Source organism: Pseudophryne corroboree, chromosome 4, assembly GCF_028390025.1.
Source record: "Pseudophryne corroboree isolate aPseCor3 chromosome 4, aPseCor3.hap2, whole genome shotgun sequence".
In the NCBI taxonomy this organism is placed as follows: Eukaryota; Metazoa; Chordata; class Amphibia; order Anura; family Myobatrachidae; genus Pseudophryne; species Pseudophryne corroboree.
In genome coordinates, this window is record NC_086447.1 from 325,928,461 (window position 1) to 325,946,162 (window position 17,702).

The window sequence follows — 17,702 nt, forward strand, 5'->3', positions numbered from 1 at the left end:
ATAGCAGCAGGAGCTGGGAGACCAGCCTTAGCATAAGCTTGTGCAATCACCATTCTAATCAATCTGGCCAAGGTCTGCTTATTCGCAGGCCAGCCACGTTTGTGAAAACCAAAATGTACAAAAAGGGAATCTGACCTCCTGATGGAGGCAGTCCTCTCCACATAAACACGGAGAGCCTGTACAACATCCAAAGATTTTTCTTTGGAAGAGAGACCAGAAGAGTTGAAGGACGGAACCACAATCTCCTGGTTAAGGTGAAAAGATTATACCACCTTAGGCAAATAACCACGGCGAGTTCGAAGAACAGCCTGGTCCTGGTGAAAAAATCAGAAAGGGTGGGCGACAAGACAAAGCGCCTAAGTCCGACACCCTCCTAGCAGAGGCAATAGCCAACAGAAATTACAACCTTAAGCGTAAGGCTTTTAAGGTCCACAGACTCAAGAGGTTCAAATGGAGACTCTTGCAGGTCATTTAAGACGACAGACAGATCCCATGGAGCCACAAGAGGGACATAGGGAGGCTGAATCCGTAGAACACCCTGACTGAAAGTGTGAACGTCAGGAAGAGACACAATTTTTCTCTAAACCACACTGACAGCTGAAGGCAGAAATATGAACCTTGAGGGAGGCCAGATGAAGGCCTTGTTGTAGAAAAGCCAAAAGTCTGGAAGTTTTGAACGTATATGCATCATAATTCTTAGCAGCACACCATGTGAAGTAAGAATTCCAGACCCTGTAATAAATCTGAGCTGAAGCTGGTTTACGGGTTTCCAACAGTTTGAATAACTGCCTCAGGAAATCCTTTTGCTCTCAGGAGTGATGCTTCAAGAGCCACGCCGTCAAAGACAGTCTGGCCAGGTCCTGGTAGACACAAGGGCCCTGTACGAGGTGGTCTGGGCGTTGAGGAAGTAGAAGAGGACACTTGATCGATAGACCCTTCTCTGAGAACCAATGCCGTCTGGGCCACGCTAGAGCGACTAGAAGTAGTATTCCTCCTTCTTGCTTGAACTTCTGTATTACCCCGGCCAGGAGTAACACTGGAGGGAACATGTATGGCAGCCGAAAGTTCCATGGAATTGCAAGTGCGTCCACGAACGCTGCTTGAGGATCTCTTATCCTTGCTCCGAAGACCAGAAACTTGTGATTGTGTCGAGATGCCATCAGGTCTACATCTGGTACACCCCACTTGTCCACTAGGAGTTGAAAAACTTCGGGATGAAGACTCCACTCTCCGGCGTGCACGTCGTGACGACTGAGGAAGTCCGTTTCCTAGTTGAGGACTCCCGGAATGAACACTGCCGATATGGCTGGCAGATGGCGTTCCACCCATTGGAGAATTTTTTACACTTCCATCATTGCCATGCGGCTTTGAGTGCCTCCTTGATGATTTATGTATGCCACCGTGGTGGCATTCTCTGATTGTACTTGAACAGGCCTGTTCTGTACCAGAGGCAGGGCCAGAGTCAACGCATTGAACACTGCCTGCAATCCCAGAATGTTTATCGGGAGGAGAGATTACTCCCTGGTCCACCGACTCTGAAGAGAGTGTTGCTCCAACACCACTCCCCAACCTCGCAGATTGGCATCCATCGTCAGAAGGACCCAGTTGGAGATCCAGCCCCTGCTCAACTGTTGGTTCTGGAGCCACCAGCTCAGTGACAGATGAACCTCCGGAGTCAAGGTTATCATTTGAGATCGGATCCTCCCATTTGGAAAGGATCAACCTCTGCAGAGGGCGGGAATGAAATTGAGCGTACCCTACCATGTCGAAAGCCGACCCCATGAGGCCTAGTACTTTCATCGCTGAGTGTATGGACACTCTCTGGCGAGAGAGGAAGCATCTGATCTTGTCCTGAAGTTTCAGGACCTTCTCCGGAGACAGAAACAGTCTTTGACTGTGTGTCCAATAGCGCCCCCAGGTGCACCATGCTCCAAGCAGGGACCAGCAGGACTTCTTCCAATTGATGAGCCACCCATGGGCTTTAAGGAATTTGACCGACATCTCCAGTTGACTTAGGAGGACCTCTTGGGAGTTCGTCAGAATCAGCACGTCATCCAGATATGGCAGGATTCTGATTCCCTGGCGATGGAGAAAAGCCACCATCACGGCCATTACCTTGGTGAAAATTCGAGGTTCCATGGCCAGTCCAAATGGCAGAGCCTGGAATTGAAAATTAACGTTGCCAATAGCAAACCGCAGATATTGCTGATGCGAAATGGCAATAGGTATGTGCAGGTAAGCATCCTGTATGTCCAGGGATACCATAAAGTCCTCGGGTTCCATGGCCAGCACAATCGAGCGTAGAGTTTCCATATGGAATTTGGAAACTCTTACAAACTTGTTCAATGATATGGGATTGAGGATTGACCGGAAAGACCCATTCAGCTTCGGAACTAAAAACAGGTTCGAATAGTATCCCCTGCCTCTCTGGGACAGAGGTACCGGCACTACCGCTCCTGTTTCCAGGAGGGATTGTACAACCAGGTGTAGAGCTTGCGCTTTCAAAGGATTCGAGGGGATAACCATTGAACAGAACTGGCGAGGGGGACGTCTCTTGAAAGAGATTGCATACCCGTGAGAGACAACTTCCCGTACCCAGGCGTCAGAAGTGGTCTTTAATCATGCCTGGGCGAACTGCAGAAGTCGGCCTCCCACCCTGGCGGCCCCCAGGAGGAGGCACGTCCCATCATGTAGCAGGCTTGACTTGTTTGGAAGCAGGCTGATGGGCGGCCCAGGATTGTTTAGATTTGGACTTAGTGTTCTTGAAAGTGCAAGCCTGTCTCAGGTACGCCTGACCTTTTGCTTTACTTGGAGATCGAAAGGAGCTAAAAGTGGTACTCTTACCCTTCTGAGCAGAAGGATTAGTACTTGGGACAAATGGAGTATTGGCCGTCGCCAAGTCAGTCACCATCTTATTCAGATCTTCCCCAAACAGGATGTCTCCCTTGAAAGGGAGTACCTCCAAGGTCTTTTTAGAGTCCAGCTCCACCTTCCAGGACCTTAACCACAGAATCCGGCAAGCCAGGATAGACGTAGTAGAAGCCTTGGCCGCCATGACCCCTGCATCAGAGGCCGCCTCCTGAATATAGTGAGAGGCTGTGGTAATATACGACAGATATTATCCAGCAGTGTCAGAAAAATTATGAGGTAGCTCCTCCTCAATTGCCTGAACCCATGCTTCAATTCCTTTGGCTGCCCAAGAGGCAACCACAGTGAGTCTATGTACAGCACCGGTAAGTGTGTAAATAGAATTCAGGCATCCCTCCACACGCTTATCTGTTGGCTCCTTCAGTGAGGTGACAGTGGTGAAAGGCAGAGTAGAGGACACCACAAGACTGGCGACATGAGAGTCCACCGGTGGTGGAGTTTCCCACTTGTTACTCAACTCCGCAGGGATAGGATAATAAGAATTTACTCACCGGTAATTCTATTTCTCGTAGTCCGTAGTGGATGCTGGGAACTCCGTAAGGACCATGGGGAATAGCGGGCTCCGAAGGAGACTGGGGACTCTAAGCAAGAATTAGGACTACCTGGTGTGCACTGGCTCCTCCCTCTATGCCCCTCCTCCAAACCTCAGTTAGGGAAACTGTGCCCGGAAGAGCTGACACAATAAGGAAAGGATTTGGAATCCCGGGTAAGACTCATACCAACCACACCAATCACACCGTACAACTCGTGATACTATATCCAGTTAACAGTATGAACAACAACTGAGCCTCACGAACAGATGGCTCATAACAATAACCCTTTAGTTAGGCAATAACTATATACAAGTATTGCAGACAATCCGCACTTGGGATGGGCGCCCAGCATCCACTACGGACTACGAGAAATAGAATTACCGGTGAGTAAATTCTTATTTTCTCTGACGTCCTAGTGGATGCTGGGAACTCCGTAAGGACCATGGGGATTATACCAAAGCTCCCAAACGGGCGGGAGAGTGCGGATGACTCTGCAGCACCGAATGAGCAAACACAAGGTCCTCCTCAGCCAGGGTATCAAACTTGTAGAATTTTGCAAATGTGTTTGAACCCGACCAAGTAGCAGCTCGGCAAAGTTGTAAAGCCGAGACCCCTCGGGCATCCGCCCAAGAAGAGCCCACTCTCCTCGTGGAATGGGCTTTTACAGATTTAGGATGCGCAGTCCAGCCGCAGAATGTGCAAGTTGAATCGTACTACAGATCCAGCGAGCAATAGTCTGCTTAGAAGCAGGAGCACCCAGCTTGTTGGGTGCATACAGGATAAATAGCGAGTCCGTTTTCCTGACTCCAGCCGTCCTGGAAACATATATTTTCAGGGCCCTGACTACGTCCAGTAACTTGGAATCCTCCAAGTCCCGAGTAGCCGCAGGCACCACAATAGGTTGGTTCACATGAAAAGCTGAAACCACCTTAGGAAGGAATTGGGAACGAGTCCTCAATTCCGCCCTATCCATATGAAAAATCAGATAAGGGCTTTTACATGACAAAGCCGCCAATTCTGATACACGCCTGGCCGACGCCAAGGCCAACAGCATGACCACTTTCCACGTGAGGTATTTTAGCTCCACGGTTTTAAGTGGCTCAAACCAATGCGACTTTAGGAAATCCAACACCACGTTGAGATCCCACGGTGCCACTGGAGGCACAAAAGGGGGCTGAATATGCAGCACTCCTTTAACAAAAGTCTGAACTTCAGGCAGTGAAGCCAGTTCTTTTTGGAAGAAAATCGACAGAGCCGAGATCTGGACCTTAATGGAACCCAATTTTAGGCCCATAGTCACTCCTGACTGTAGGAAGTGCAGAAATCGACCGAGCTGAAATTCCTCCGTTGGGGCCTTCCTGGTCTCACACTAAGCAACATATTTTCGCCATATGCGGTGATAATGTCTTACGGTCACATCTTTCCTAGCTTTAATCAGCGTAGGAATGACTTCCTCCAGAATGCCCTTTTCTTAAAGGATCCGGTGTTCAACCGCCATGCCGTCAAACGCAGCCGCGGTAAGTCTTGGAACAGACAGGGCCCCTGCTGCAGCAGGTCCTGTCTGAGCGGCAGAGGCCATGGGTCCTCTGAGATCATTTCTTGAAGTTCTGGGTACCAAGCTCTTCTTGGCCAATCCGGAACCACAAGTATAGTTCTTACTCCTCTCCTTCTTATTATTCTCAGTACCTTGGGTATGAGAGGCAGAGGAGGGAACACATAAACCGACTGGTACACCCACGGTGTCACTAGAGCGTCCACAGCTATCGCCTGAGGGTCCCTTGACCTGGCGCAATATCTTTTTAGCTTTTTGTTGAGGCGGGACGCCATCATGTCCACCTGTGGCCTTTCCCAACGGTGTACAATCATTTGGAAGACTTCTGGATGAAGTCCCCACTCTCCCGGGTGGAGGTCGTGCCTGCTGAGGAAGTCTGCTTCCCAGTTGTCCACTCCCGGAATGAACACTGCTGACAGTGCTAACACATGATTTTCCGCCCATCGGAGAATCCTTGTGGTTTCTGCCATCGCCATCCTGCTTCTTGTGCCGCCCTGACGGTTTACATGGGCGACCGCCGTGATGTTGTCTGACTGGATCAGCACTGGCTGGTGTTGCAGCAGGGGTCTTGCCTGACTTAGGGCATTGTAAATGGCCCTTAGTTCCAGAATATTTATGTGTAGGGAAGTCTCCTGACTCGTCCATAGTCCTTGGAAGTTTCTTCCCTGTGTGACTGCCCCCCCAACCTCGAAGGCTGGCATCCGTGGTCACCAGGACCCAGTCCTGTATGCCGAATCTGCGGCCCTCTAGAAGATGAGCACTCTGCAGCCACCACAACAGCGACACCCTGGTCCTTGGAGACAGGGTTATCAGCCGATGCATCTGAAAATGCGATCCGGACCACTTGTCCAACAGATCCCACTGAAAGATCCTTGCATGGAACCTTCCGAATGGAATTGCTTCGTAAGAAGCTACCATCTTTCCCAGGACTCGCGTGCAGTGGTGCACCGACACCTGTTTTGGTTTTAGGAGGTCTCGGACTAGAGATGACAACTCCTTGGCCTTCTCCTCCGGGAGAAACACCTTTTTCGGTTCTGTGTCCAGAACCATCCCCAGGAACAGTAGACGCGTTGTAGGAACCAGCTGCGACTTTGGAATATTCAGGATCCAGCCGTGCTGTTGTAGCACTTCCCGAGTTAGTGCTACTCCGATCAACAACTGTTCCCTGGACCTCGCCTTTATAAGGAGATCGTCCAAGTACGGGATAATTATAACTCCCTTTTTTCGAAGGAGTATCATCATTTCGGCCATTACCTTGGTAAATACCCTCGGTGCCGTGGACAGACCAAACGGCAACGTCTGGAATTGGTAATGACAGTCCTGTACCACAAATCTGAGGTACTCCTGGTGAGGAGGGTAAATGGGGACATGCAGGTAAGCATCCTTGATGTCCAGTGATACCATGTAATCCCCTTCGTCCATGCTTGCAATAACCGCCCTGAGCGATTCCATTTTGAACTTGAACCTTCTAATATAAGTGTTCAAGGATTTCAAATTTAAAATGGGTCTCACCGAACCGTCCGGTTTCGGTACCACAAACATTGTGGAATAGTAACCCCGTCCCTGTTGAAGGAGGGGTACTTTGGTTATCACCTGCTGGGAGAACAGCTTGTGAATCGCCTCCAGCACCGCCTCCCTGTCTGGGGGAGTAGTTGGCAAGGCTGATTTGAGGAAACGGCGAGGGGGAGACGTCTCGAATTCCAGCTTGTACCCCTGAGATACCACTTGTAGAATCCAGGGATCCACCCGTGAGCGAACCCACTGGTCGCTCAAGTTCCGGAGACGGGCCCCCACCGCACCTGGCTCCACCTGTGGAGCCCCAGCGTCATGCGGTGGACTTAGAGGAAGCGGGAGAGGACTTTTGTTCCTGGGAACTTGCTGTTTGGTGCAGCTTTTTCCCCCTACCTCTGCCTCTGGGCAGAAAGGACGCGCCTTTAACCCGCTTGCCTTTCTGGGGCCGAAAGGACTGTACCTGATAATACAGTGCTTTCTTTGGCTGTGAGGGAACATGGGGTAAAAATGTCGACTTCCCAGCCGTCGCTGTGGAAACGAGGTCCGAGAGACAAAACAAACAATTCCTCACCCTTGTAAGGCAAAACCTCCATGTGCCTTTTAGAATCCGCATCACCTGTCCACTGCCGAGTCCATAATACTCTCCTGGCAGAAATGGACATTGCATTTATTCTAGATGCCAGTTGGCAAATATCCCTCTGTGCATCTCTCATGTATAAGACTACGTCTTTAATATGCTCTACAGTTAGCAATATAGGGGTATATGCAATTCACGGCGAATCGCGGCAAATTATCGCCGTTTTTTAATTCGACACAATTCGACAGGTGAATTCCGGCAGGTGGCTGCTGGAATTCACCATATTCAATGAAAAACGGATTCGACAGTCCCGCGGGCGAAAAACGGCCGATTTGCCGGATTTTGCAGCGAATTAAAAAAACGGGAAAAACCCTGAAAAAAATGACGTGGGGTCCCCCCTTTAAAGCATTACCAGCCTCGGGCTCTTCGAGCTGGTCCTGGTTCTAAAAATGCGGGGTAAAAATTGACAGGGGTTCCCCCGTATTTTTAAAACCAGCACCGGGCTCTGCACCCGATGCTGGTGCAAAAAATACGGGGGACAAAAAGAGTAGGGGTCCCCCGTATTTTATACACCAGCACCGGGCTCCACTAGCTGGACAGATAATGCCACAGCCGGGTGTCACTTTTATACAGCGCCCTGCGGCCGTGGCATTAAATATCCAACTAGTCACCCCTGGCCGGGGTACCCTGGGGGAGTGGGGACCCCTTCAATCAAGGGGTCCCCCCCCACAGCCACCCAAGGGCCAGGGGTGAAGCCCGAGGCTGTCCCCCCCATCCAAGGGCTGCGGATGGGAGGCTAATAGCCTTGAGTAAAATGACAGAATATTGTTTTTTCCAGTAGTACTACAAGTCCCAGCAAGCCTCCCCCGCAAGCTGGTACTTGGAGAACCACAAGTACCAGCATGCGGGAGAAAAACGGGCCCACTGGAACCTGTAGTACCACTGGAAAAAAAATACCCAAATAAAAACAGGAGACACACACCTTGACAAGTACAACTTTATTACACACTGCCGACACACACATACTTACCTATGTTGACACGCCGACTGTCACAGTCTCAGACGATCCGAGGTACCTGTGAAAAAAATTAGACTCACCTCAATCCAGTGTCCGGGAGATAATCCACGTACTTGTTAAAAAAAAAACACGAACACCCGTACCATGCCGGACTGAAAGGGGTCCCATGTTTACACATCAGACCCCTTTCCCCGAATGCCGGGACACCACGTGACTCCTGTCACTGAGGTCCCTTCAGCCAATCAGGAAGCGCTACTTCCGTGGCGCTCACCTGATTGGCTGTGCGCGTGTGACCTCAGACAGCGCATCGCAAAGCCTATCCCATTACTTTCAATGGTGGGAACTTTGCCGTCAGTTGTGGGGTTACCCGCGGTCAGCCGCTGACCGGCGGGTGACCCCATCGCTAGCCGCAAAGTTCCCACCATTGAATATAATGGAGAGGCTTTGCGATGCGCTGTCAGCTCAGACGCGCACAGAGCCAAACAGCAGAGTGCAAGGACGTTGCGCTCGCTGATTGGCTTACGAGACCTTTCAGTGACAGCTGTCACGGGGGGGGGGTTTCTCTGCATTCGTGGAAAGGGGTCTCATGTGTCAACATGGGACCCCTTTCAGTCCGTGTGATACGGGTGTCCGGTTTGTTTTTTTGACAAGTTCGTGGATTTACCTCTGGACCATGGATGAGGTGAGTGTATTTATCTTTTCTTTTCAGGTACCCCTGGATTCTACTTGGAGAAGAGGACCGATGTCGGCGTGTGAACATAGGTAAGTATGTGTGTGTCGACGTATGAAATAAAGTTTTACTTTCACGGTGTCGGTCTCCTGTTTTTATTTGGGTATTTTTCCCCCAGTAGAACTACAGGTACCAGCGGGCCCGTTTTTCTCCCGCATGCTGGTACTTGTGGTTCTCCAAGTACCAGCTTGCGGGGGAGGCTTGCTGGGACTTGTAGTACTACTGGAAAAAACAATATTCTGACATTTTTCTCAAGGCTATCGGCCTCCCATCCGCAGCCCTTGGATGGGGGGGGGACAGCCTCGGGCTTCACCCCTGGCCCTTGGGTGGCTGGGGGGGGGACCCCTTGATTGAAGGGGTCCCCACTCCCCCAGGGTAACCCGGCCAGGGGTGACTAGTTGGATATTTAATGCCACGGCCGCAGGGCGCTGTATAAAAGTGACCCCCGGCTGTGGCATTATCTGTCCAGCTAGTGGAGCCCGATGCTGGTGTATAAAATACGGGGGACCCCTACTCTTTTTGTCCCCCGTATTTTTTGCACCAGCATCAGGCGCAGAGCCCGGTGCTGGTTTTAAAAATACGGTGGAACCCCTGTCAATTTACCCCCCGCATTTTTAGAACCAGGACCAGCTCGAAGAGCCCGAGGCTGGTTATGCTTTGGAGGGGGGACCCCACGCCATTTTTTTCAGGGATTTTACCATTCCATCCAAAAAATAAAAAATAAAATATTATTTTTAAAAATATATAAATAATACTTGTGCCTCCAAAAAAGACAAACCAAGTACCTAATCCCTTCTAATATAAATAGATATGATATTACCAAGAAAAAAAAACACAAAAAAAAACATGTTTTAAATTTTTTTTATTAGTTTCACCCTCCAAAGTGTGGCGGATTGAAAATGACGAATTTACTGTCTAAAAGCACTGTTGTCGAATTTCCAAACTTCCATTGAATAGACTTTGGTCGAATTGCAGCATGTGTATCATTGCAAAAAAGTCGAATTTGTCAAAAGTCGAATTTCAAAAAGTAGAATTTTGAAAGTCCGTTTTTTTGTCGGAAAGTACTGAATTGCATTGTCGAATTTTTTTTTTGGCGAAAAACTCCCGAAATTCGACAATTTCGGGAATTCGACCGCAATTGCATATACCCCATAGTGTCCCTGTCAAGGGTATCAATGTTATCAGACAGGGAATCTGACCACGCAGCTGCAGCACTGCACATCCATGCTAAAGCAATAGCCGGTCTCAGTATAATACCTGAGTGTGTATATACAGACTTCAGGATAGCCTCCTGCTTTCTATCCGCAGGCTCCTTTAGGGCGGCCGTATCCGGAGACGGTAGTGCCACCTTCTTTGACAAGCGTGTGATCGCTTTATCCACCCTAGGGGATGTCTCCCAACGTATCCTATCCTCTGGCGGGAAAGGGTACGCCCTTAGTAACTTTTTGGAAATTACCAGTTTCTTATCGGGGGAAACCCACGCTTCATCACACACTTCATTTAACTCTTCAGAAGGGGGAAAAACCACAGGTTGCTTTTTCTCCCCAAACATAATACCCTTTTTTGTGGCACCAGGGTTAATGTCAGAAATGTGCAACACATTTTTCATTGCCGTAATCATGTAACGGATGGCCCTATTGGAATGTACACTAGTCTCATCGTCGTCGACACTGGAGTCAGTATCCGTGTCGACATCTGTGGCTTTTGAGACGCCTGGGCAGGCACGGACTGAGAAGCCGGCTGTCCCACATCTGCTATGTCATCAAACCTCTTATGTAAGGAGTTGACACGGCCACGTAATTCCTTCCACATATCCATCCACTCAGGTGTCGACCCCGCAGGGGGTGACATCACATTTATCGGCACCTGCTCCGCCTCCACATAAGCCTCCTCATCAAACATGTCGACACAGCCGTACCGACACTCCCCGCACACACACAGGGAATGCTCTGACTGAGGACAGGACCCCACAAAGTCCTTTGGGGAGACAGAGAGAGAGTATGCCAGCACACACCACAGCGCTATAAATCACAGGGATGTACACTATAATTAGTGATTTTACCCTATAGCAGCTATATATATATATATATATATATATATATATATATATATAGTATTTGCGCCTAAATTTAGTGCCCCCCCTCTCTTTTTTACCCTATTGAGCCTGGAAACTGCAGGCGGACTTCTCCCGCTTTTTTTATGGATATATGGCAGGGGATTTTACACATATATAGTCTTAATGACTATACTATGTGTATTTTTTGCCAATGTAAGGTAATCTTATTGCAGCCCAGGGCGCCCAGCGCCCTGCACCCATCAGTGACCGGAGTGTGAGGTGTGCATGGGGAGCAATGGCGCACAGCTGCAGTGCTGTGCGCTACCTTAATGAAGACCGGAGTCTTCAGCCGCCGATTTCCTGGACGTTCTTCTTGCTCTGCAAGGGGGACGGCGGCGTGGCTCCGGGACCGGACGACCGAGGCTGAGCCTGTGTTCGATCCCTCTGGAGCTAATGGTGTCCAGTAGCCTAGAAGCCCAAGCTAGCTGCAAGCAGGTAGGTTCGCTTCTCTCCCCTAAGTCCCTCATAGCAGTGAGTCTGTTGCCAGCAGATCTCACTGAAAATAAAAAACCTAAATATACTTTCTTTTCTAGAAGCTCAGGAGAGCCCCTAGTGTGCATCCAGCTCGAGCCGGGCACAGATTCTAACTGAGGTCTGGAGGAGGGGCATCGAGGGAGGAGCCAGTGCACACCAGGTAGTCCTAATTCTTTCTTAGAGTGCCCAGTCTCCTTCGGAGCCCGCTATTCCCCATGGTCCTTACGGAGTTCCCAGCATCCACTAGGACGTCAGAGAAAATGGAGCTAGCATCTTTTTAGACATGGAAACTTCTTTCCTGGAGATGACCAGGATTCCTGACGTATGTCAATTGAGATATCAGAATGTGGTAAAACTACTTTAGCAACCTGCTGGAGTTTAAACTTATCAGGTTTCTTAGATGTAACAGGAGTCTCAATGTCATCATCAATTTGGAGAATCAGCTTGATAGCCTCTGCACGGTCAGGAACATCAACCTGGGTTGTAGAGTCCTCATCAGATGCAACTGTATCAGTGTCTGACTGATCAGTATATTCCCCATCTTCATTGGAAGAATTATCCGAAATATTAGTGGATTGTGAGGAAGAAATGGCCCGCTTAGATGACCCCTTGGCCCCAGAAGGATGTGAGGTGGACTTTTGTCTAACCAAAGTATGATTTAATTGCTGTAACTGGGTAGACAAAGTATCCACCCATGGTGGATTAACTACAGGGACAATATGTGGCTGCAATGGCACAGGAGGCTCCACAGGGGGCGTGAGACGCGTTACAAGCATAGTCAGCATATTTGAAAAAAGCTGCCCAAGGTGGGTCTCGATTGACCACAGGTGCCACAGATGGACTGGAAGATGTAAGACCCCCAGCGCCTGAACCAGCAGCGAACACTTCCCCCACTGGTGAATCCATGACAACAGCACTGTATGCTGCAGGAGCGTCCGCGGATGTCCCACCCTGTGTAGCAGACATCATGTGGGATGTAGCCTTACGATGTAATAGTACAATATAGCCAGACAAACACAAAGAAATCCGCAAATAATCCCCTGTGTTTTGTGACAGTAAATACAGAGCACAAACAGAGGATATAAGCCGTGTGGGGTGACTGAAAAACACAGTGAGAAATACAAACAGTATGCTCTGTGTAGCACTATATATTATATAAGACCCTGGCGCACCTAGCCCCCCCAGGGTACAGAATATAGTGATAGCAAACGTGTTGATACACAAGAGTGGAATCCACACAGCAGATATAGGCACACTCAGTCACTGGTACAATGCAGCAATTATCACATATAACAATAAAACTGCACTGGACTAGTAATTACATATAGATATGTATGTATACAGATATAACAATGCACAGTAAACACCGGATGTATATCACAGAATACTTGCACTAACTATTCAGATAGCAGTACACTTGTTCTTAACTAACACTGTCTAAAATGACATGTAGAATAGTTAAGTGTCTGTAAATGCACAGCGTTGATGATACAGGCGGATTTACAGAGGAGGCAGTGCCCAGCAGTCCTGGAGATCAGCCCAGCTATGTAATGGCGCCAAAATCTCTTCAGGGAGTGAGGGAGGGAGGGAGAGAGAGAGAGATGCAGCTTCAGAGCGGGAACACCAGCAGTGGATGGCACCCGGAGCTGGGGGAGGGGCTACAGGTCAGCGCCTTATCCCCTCTGATGGACTTCACCACCGGGTACTGTGGAGCCTTTTACAAATGGATTTTAATAAATCTGACCTGTGCTCCTTGCCCTGGTGGATATAGTGGGGTCCCTGTGCGACAGTGTCCACGCCAGCGGCGCGCTCCATCTCCTGGGGCCGCGACCGGATCACGATTTACGTCATCTCTTCAAGTGCAGCCACACAATCCTGGAGGGTAACAGCGGTGGTGTGCCTGAAGAAAACCGGTGTCTCCGCTGCAAGTACCCGGGAACAAGGCCGCGGGAGTATGCAGTGCCACTGAGGGAGGTGATGGAGCCTCAGCACAGCATGTCATAAAGACATAGAAAGTGCTGCGGCCTTGAAGTCTTCTAAAAAAAAGCTCTTTTCAGGGCTGCCTAGCGCAGCCCCACCTGTTAGTGACCTGCACTGCAGGCACCAACTTACAATGCCTGGAGGCGGGGCTATAGAGGAGGCAGTGCAGTGCATCCTAGGAACAGTCAAAGCTTGGCTGTTGGTGCCTCGGATCAAGATCCAACTCTACACCCCGATGTTATTCCCTGTGGAATACCAGTGTACCCTGAGGCAGAAACCAGTGTTAGTGGCTACCATTCAAAATATGTGGACAAGTCACCACAACCCAGTCCAACACCACATACCTGTACATAAGGTTAAAATAGAAACAAAAGTTACTTAATTTAATCATTTTTGCAGAATTTCTCAGTGAGAAACATTTTGCCTAGGGTGCTGTAAAAAATGCTGATACTCTAGGGAGCTGTGATTCAAAAAAAGTTTGCAAAACACTGGTATACAGGAAACAAACTGCTATTATCCCACCAGACTTTCCTGCTTATATCTGTAATCCTGTCTTAATAAATAGGGTTTCACCATTTGGTACAACACCCTGTGGGAAGGGACGATTTGTGAATTCAACGGCATTGTCATTTCTGCAGTATGCACTTCACCTTGATACGTCTAACATTTGAATGGCTACATGCCAATCCTTCGCATGTAGCTCGGTGTACGGGAGGTCATTTGTACGGCCGCTGGCATTCCATACCCAACGTGCCCTCAATATACATTGTGACAGTGTAAGCAGAGACAAAGATCTTTGCACACTCGGTACACTTGCGGTTGAGGGCAATCTCACTTCAGTACGAGAATTTATAAGTTCCTGATGCTGACAAACATTTTTCACTTGTAACTGCTTAATGTCTACTTTTGTAAACATATGTGCGCCTGTAGAAAACATGTCAGCAGCACGTGGACAATCCCCCAATTGTCTGTAAGACCATTAATGCTGTTGTGTTCATGGCTTGGCTGTCATTTGGCAAACTGTCACCGTTTAGCAGCATCATATTCAGGTTACAACGGCTTCGTACTATGGGCCTTACTCAGAGATATACGCAGATGCCTTTGCAGCTGCAATCCCGTAAGCTGGCATTTATATTGCGACACCCACTGTAAGTGTCTCAGATCTGCCACTTGGATGATAATCGGCCATCTAAGTAACCCTATGCTCGCGCAGCAGGGCCATGGGAAGTAAGACGCTGGAACCATTGCAAATGCGTATGGTTTTGCAGTCACCAGCTGTGACATAACCCCCAAAACAGTGTGTCATGCCACTCCCCCACCATGCCTGCCTTTACAAATAAATCCTTACTGTGACTGACGCAAAAACCATCACTGTACATGTGTAGTGCGACTTATATGCATGCGCAGTGGTATTAAAGAAAAAGAAAGACTTTGCAAGTGTTCATATCTTGAATAGGCCGTCTGACCACCCATTAAGAGCAAAACTCATATGATGCTTTACACAGTAGGAAAACTAATCTGTACATAGTGAACATGCTGCAAAGACCGCAAACTGTAAATTTAATATGTTTGACCAATATAAACCAGTCAGTACATAGCTAAAAGTAAAAAACCCACTAATTTAAGCCCACTGACAGAAATTTGAGGAAGACCACATTAACAAAAACTCTTTCAAATATAATCTACTTACCCCTTTGTCTCCTCTTGCTTTTGAATTAAACTTTACAGTCTTCAGCCTAGCCCGCTCTTTTTTCTCAACCCTGTTGAAGAGAAGCAGGATTGGCTTTATACGCCACAAAAAGACACAAAATAATCAGATGCACAGCAGTCCTTACAACTCATATTTGCCTGCTTATTTTTTTCTAAACAGAAATGCGAACTACGGTCTAAAAACCTCATTGTGGGTTGATCAAATAAGACCATATAAAAGATGAGCTTCTATTTAATTATGGATGGAAACACAGAGAGTCACAACTATGACCGACAGCTAATGGTACATATGCAAAGACAAACGGATCCATTAAAATGGTGTAATTAATATTTAAGGGAACCCTATCAAAACTGTACATGACCTTCTTTGATGTAAAAAAGATAGTACAGCGCCACTTGTGAGGTTAAAATCTCAGTAAAAACTATACGATTGTGTTTAAATACTTCCGTTATAAAAGCTTTACGCCCACTTAACCTTAAAAAAGTGTCAGCCCACCCCTAAAAATACAAAACTGGTATGGTAATGTTAAAAAGGTATAAAATTGGGGGGATAGGGGTACCGGCGACGAGTGTGGCTAAAAACTATGTTTTTAAAGCTTAAAGTTAGGAGCCAAAAAATGTTTCTTTTAAAATTTAAATTTTTTTAATATATATGAGAGTAAAAACAGTTTCCAATAATGGTTAAAAAACAAGCATAAAAAAACTTTTTGTCCATAAATAAGCAGTAAAAATACACTTAAAAGGATAGGAATTCAAAAAACTGCTTGTAAAATGTGGGTGGTCAGTATAGGCCCAACGCGTTTCGTCTCAACAGATCTTCTTTGATGTTTAAATATATACTGAAGATATAGTTCATTAGTGTTTTTACACCTTGACATCATGCGTACAGCCAGACTGTGCGCACAACCCAACGAGAGAGCCAGACCCTGTGTTTCCTGCACCATTTCAACAACTAGCTTCCCCAGGGAGCCACTCCCTTCTTGCACTAATGCAAGTATACCGCAAGAGACCTCTGGGGAAAAAAAGGTAGGCCCACAATAGCAAACGCCCCCCCCCCCCAAAAACAAACAAACAAACAAACAAACCATACCAGACTACTCCCACGAAGGGATGCTTGGAAACAGGACCTTGGGGTGTCACTGGATGATCGTCTGCTATTAAATCGCAAAAGCCTCTATAATTATTGCCAGATGCTGGTACTTTGTTACATGTTAGCTTTCCCAATACATCCAATTTGTGTTTCCTTGTGGGGAGACTGGCACCAACCCCTTCCCCAACGGTCAAGTTATCCCGTATGGCTGCTGAGGATTGAACTAGTATAAAAAATAAAATAAAAATGTTTCTACATCCAAGTGTTACAGTTGCCATCGCTGTTCCTTTTTTCATTCAGTCTCAATTGACTGTTACAAAACGCGGTATTCACATGTTATTTCCCAGAAAGCATGTTGTTCTATTTGCTATGTTTCACAGGGGGGTGAACTATGGTATTTGGGCATTCCTAATATGATTATTGTAATGCTAGTAACAGTGTGTGACATACATTTTTTTTGTACTAAAAATATGAAACCTCCGGCCTCCTATTCCCATTTAACAAAATAAAAAAACACATACAAATATAACTAACTTTTATGACTTGATAATGTTTCTTTATAGAGTCCAAGGACAAGATCTCCATTTACAAAGCTCTGGTTGTTAAATGCATTACGAACTTGTCATGTTTTGATCTGGTCACTAAGCCTGAACACTAAATTAAATGTAAAGAAAGTGGAAACATGAGAAGGACCACTCAGGCCATATACAGAAGGTTTAATTAAACATTCGTGGTCATGTTGGGCTGGTGGTCAAAGACAAAGATACTCTTGCTGTAACCTTGTAGGTTAGTGAACACATGCAAGTGCTGATGGGAATGAATTAGCTGATGGGAATGAATTACTGAAAGTTCAGCCTGACTGAATCATTTACTAGGTGAAATAACTATATAAAGAATACTTGAGCATTAACAGTTAACAATGAGCTGCTAACTCAAATTTGAGGCTTCAGAATCCTACATATCTAAAACATTAGATTTATGTATTATATAGTAGCGGTTCTTTTCTCTCCATATAATCAATGAATTTTAAACAATTTGTATAAATTGGATTATGCTCAAGGCTTGCTTTCACAATAGTGTTCTGAAAATAAAAGGTCTCACAAAAACGCTGCATATTCTATGACCATAACAGCAAGCTTCATATTGTGTTTTGAATGTTGTTTGCCTCCAACAAAGCATTTAGCTACCAGAAGGCCTCCATTATACTCTGAAAATCATTCTCAGTCACTCTACTGCTGCCTTTTCTGAATTCAAGACATACATGTACTCTTGTCTACAGATCATTAGAGAGCCATGGTGATGAAAAGAAACTGTTTATGGAATCTTATCGGCATATAAATCTGTGTGCTCACAATGCATACATTAGACCAGTGGTTCCCAAACTTTTGTGAGTCACGGCACCCTGGAGTGTAAGATTTTTTTTTCACGGCACCCCTAGGCCACACTTTTCTTATTGAGAAATTTAGAAAAAAATATTAGATT

The 17,702-nt window shown here is 47.1% G+C and overlaps 1 protein-coding gene across 27 annotated transcripts in view; it reads right to left on the bottom strand.

Annotated features, from left to right (window-relative positions):
• DLG1 (discs large MAGUK scaffold protein 1) overlaps window positions 1-17,702 on the bottom strand; it is a 1,011,951-nt gene that overhangs the window by 102,183 nt on the left and 892,066 nt on the right. For all 27 annotated transcript variants that reach the window (XM_063916386.1, XM_063916392.1, XM_063916391.1 and 24 more), the window contains one exon: window positions 15,111-15,180. In XM_063916386.1, coding sequence (XP_063772456.1) covers window positions 15,111-15,180 — 70 coding nt within the window. The remainder of the gene's footprint in view (window positions 1-15,110; window positions 15,181-17,702) is intronic.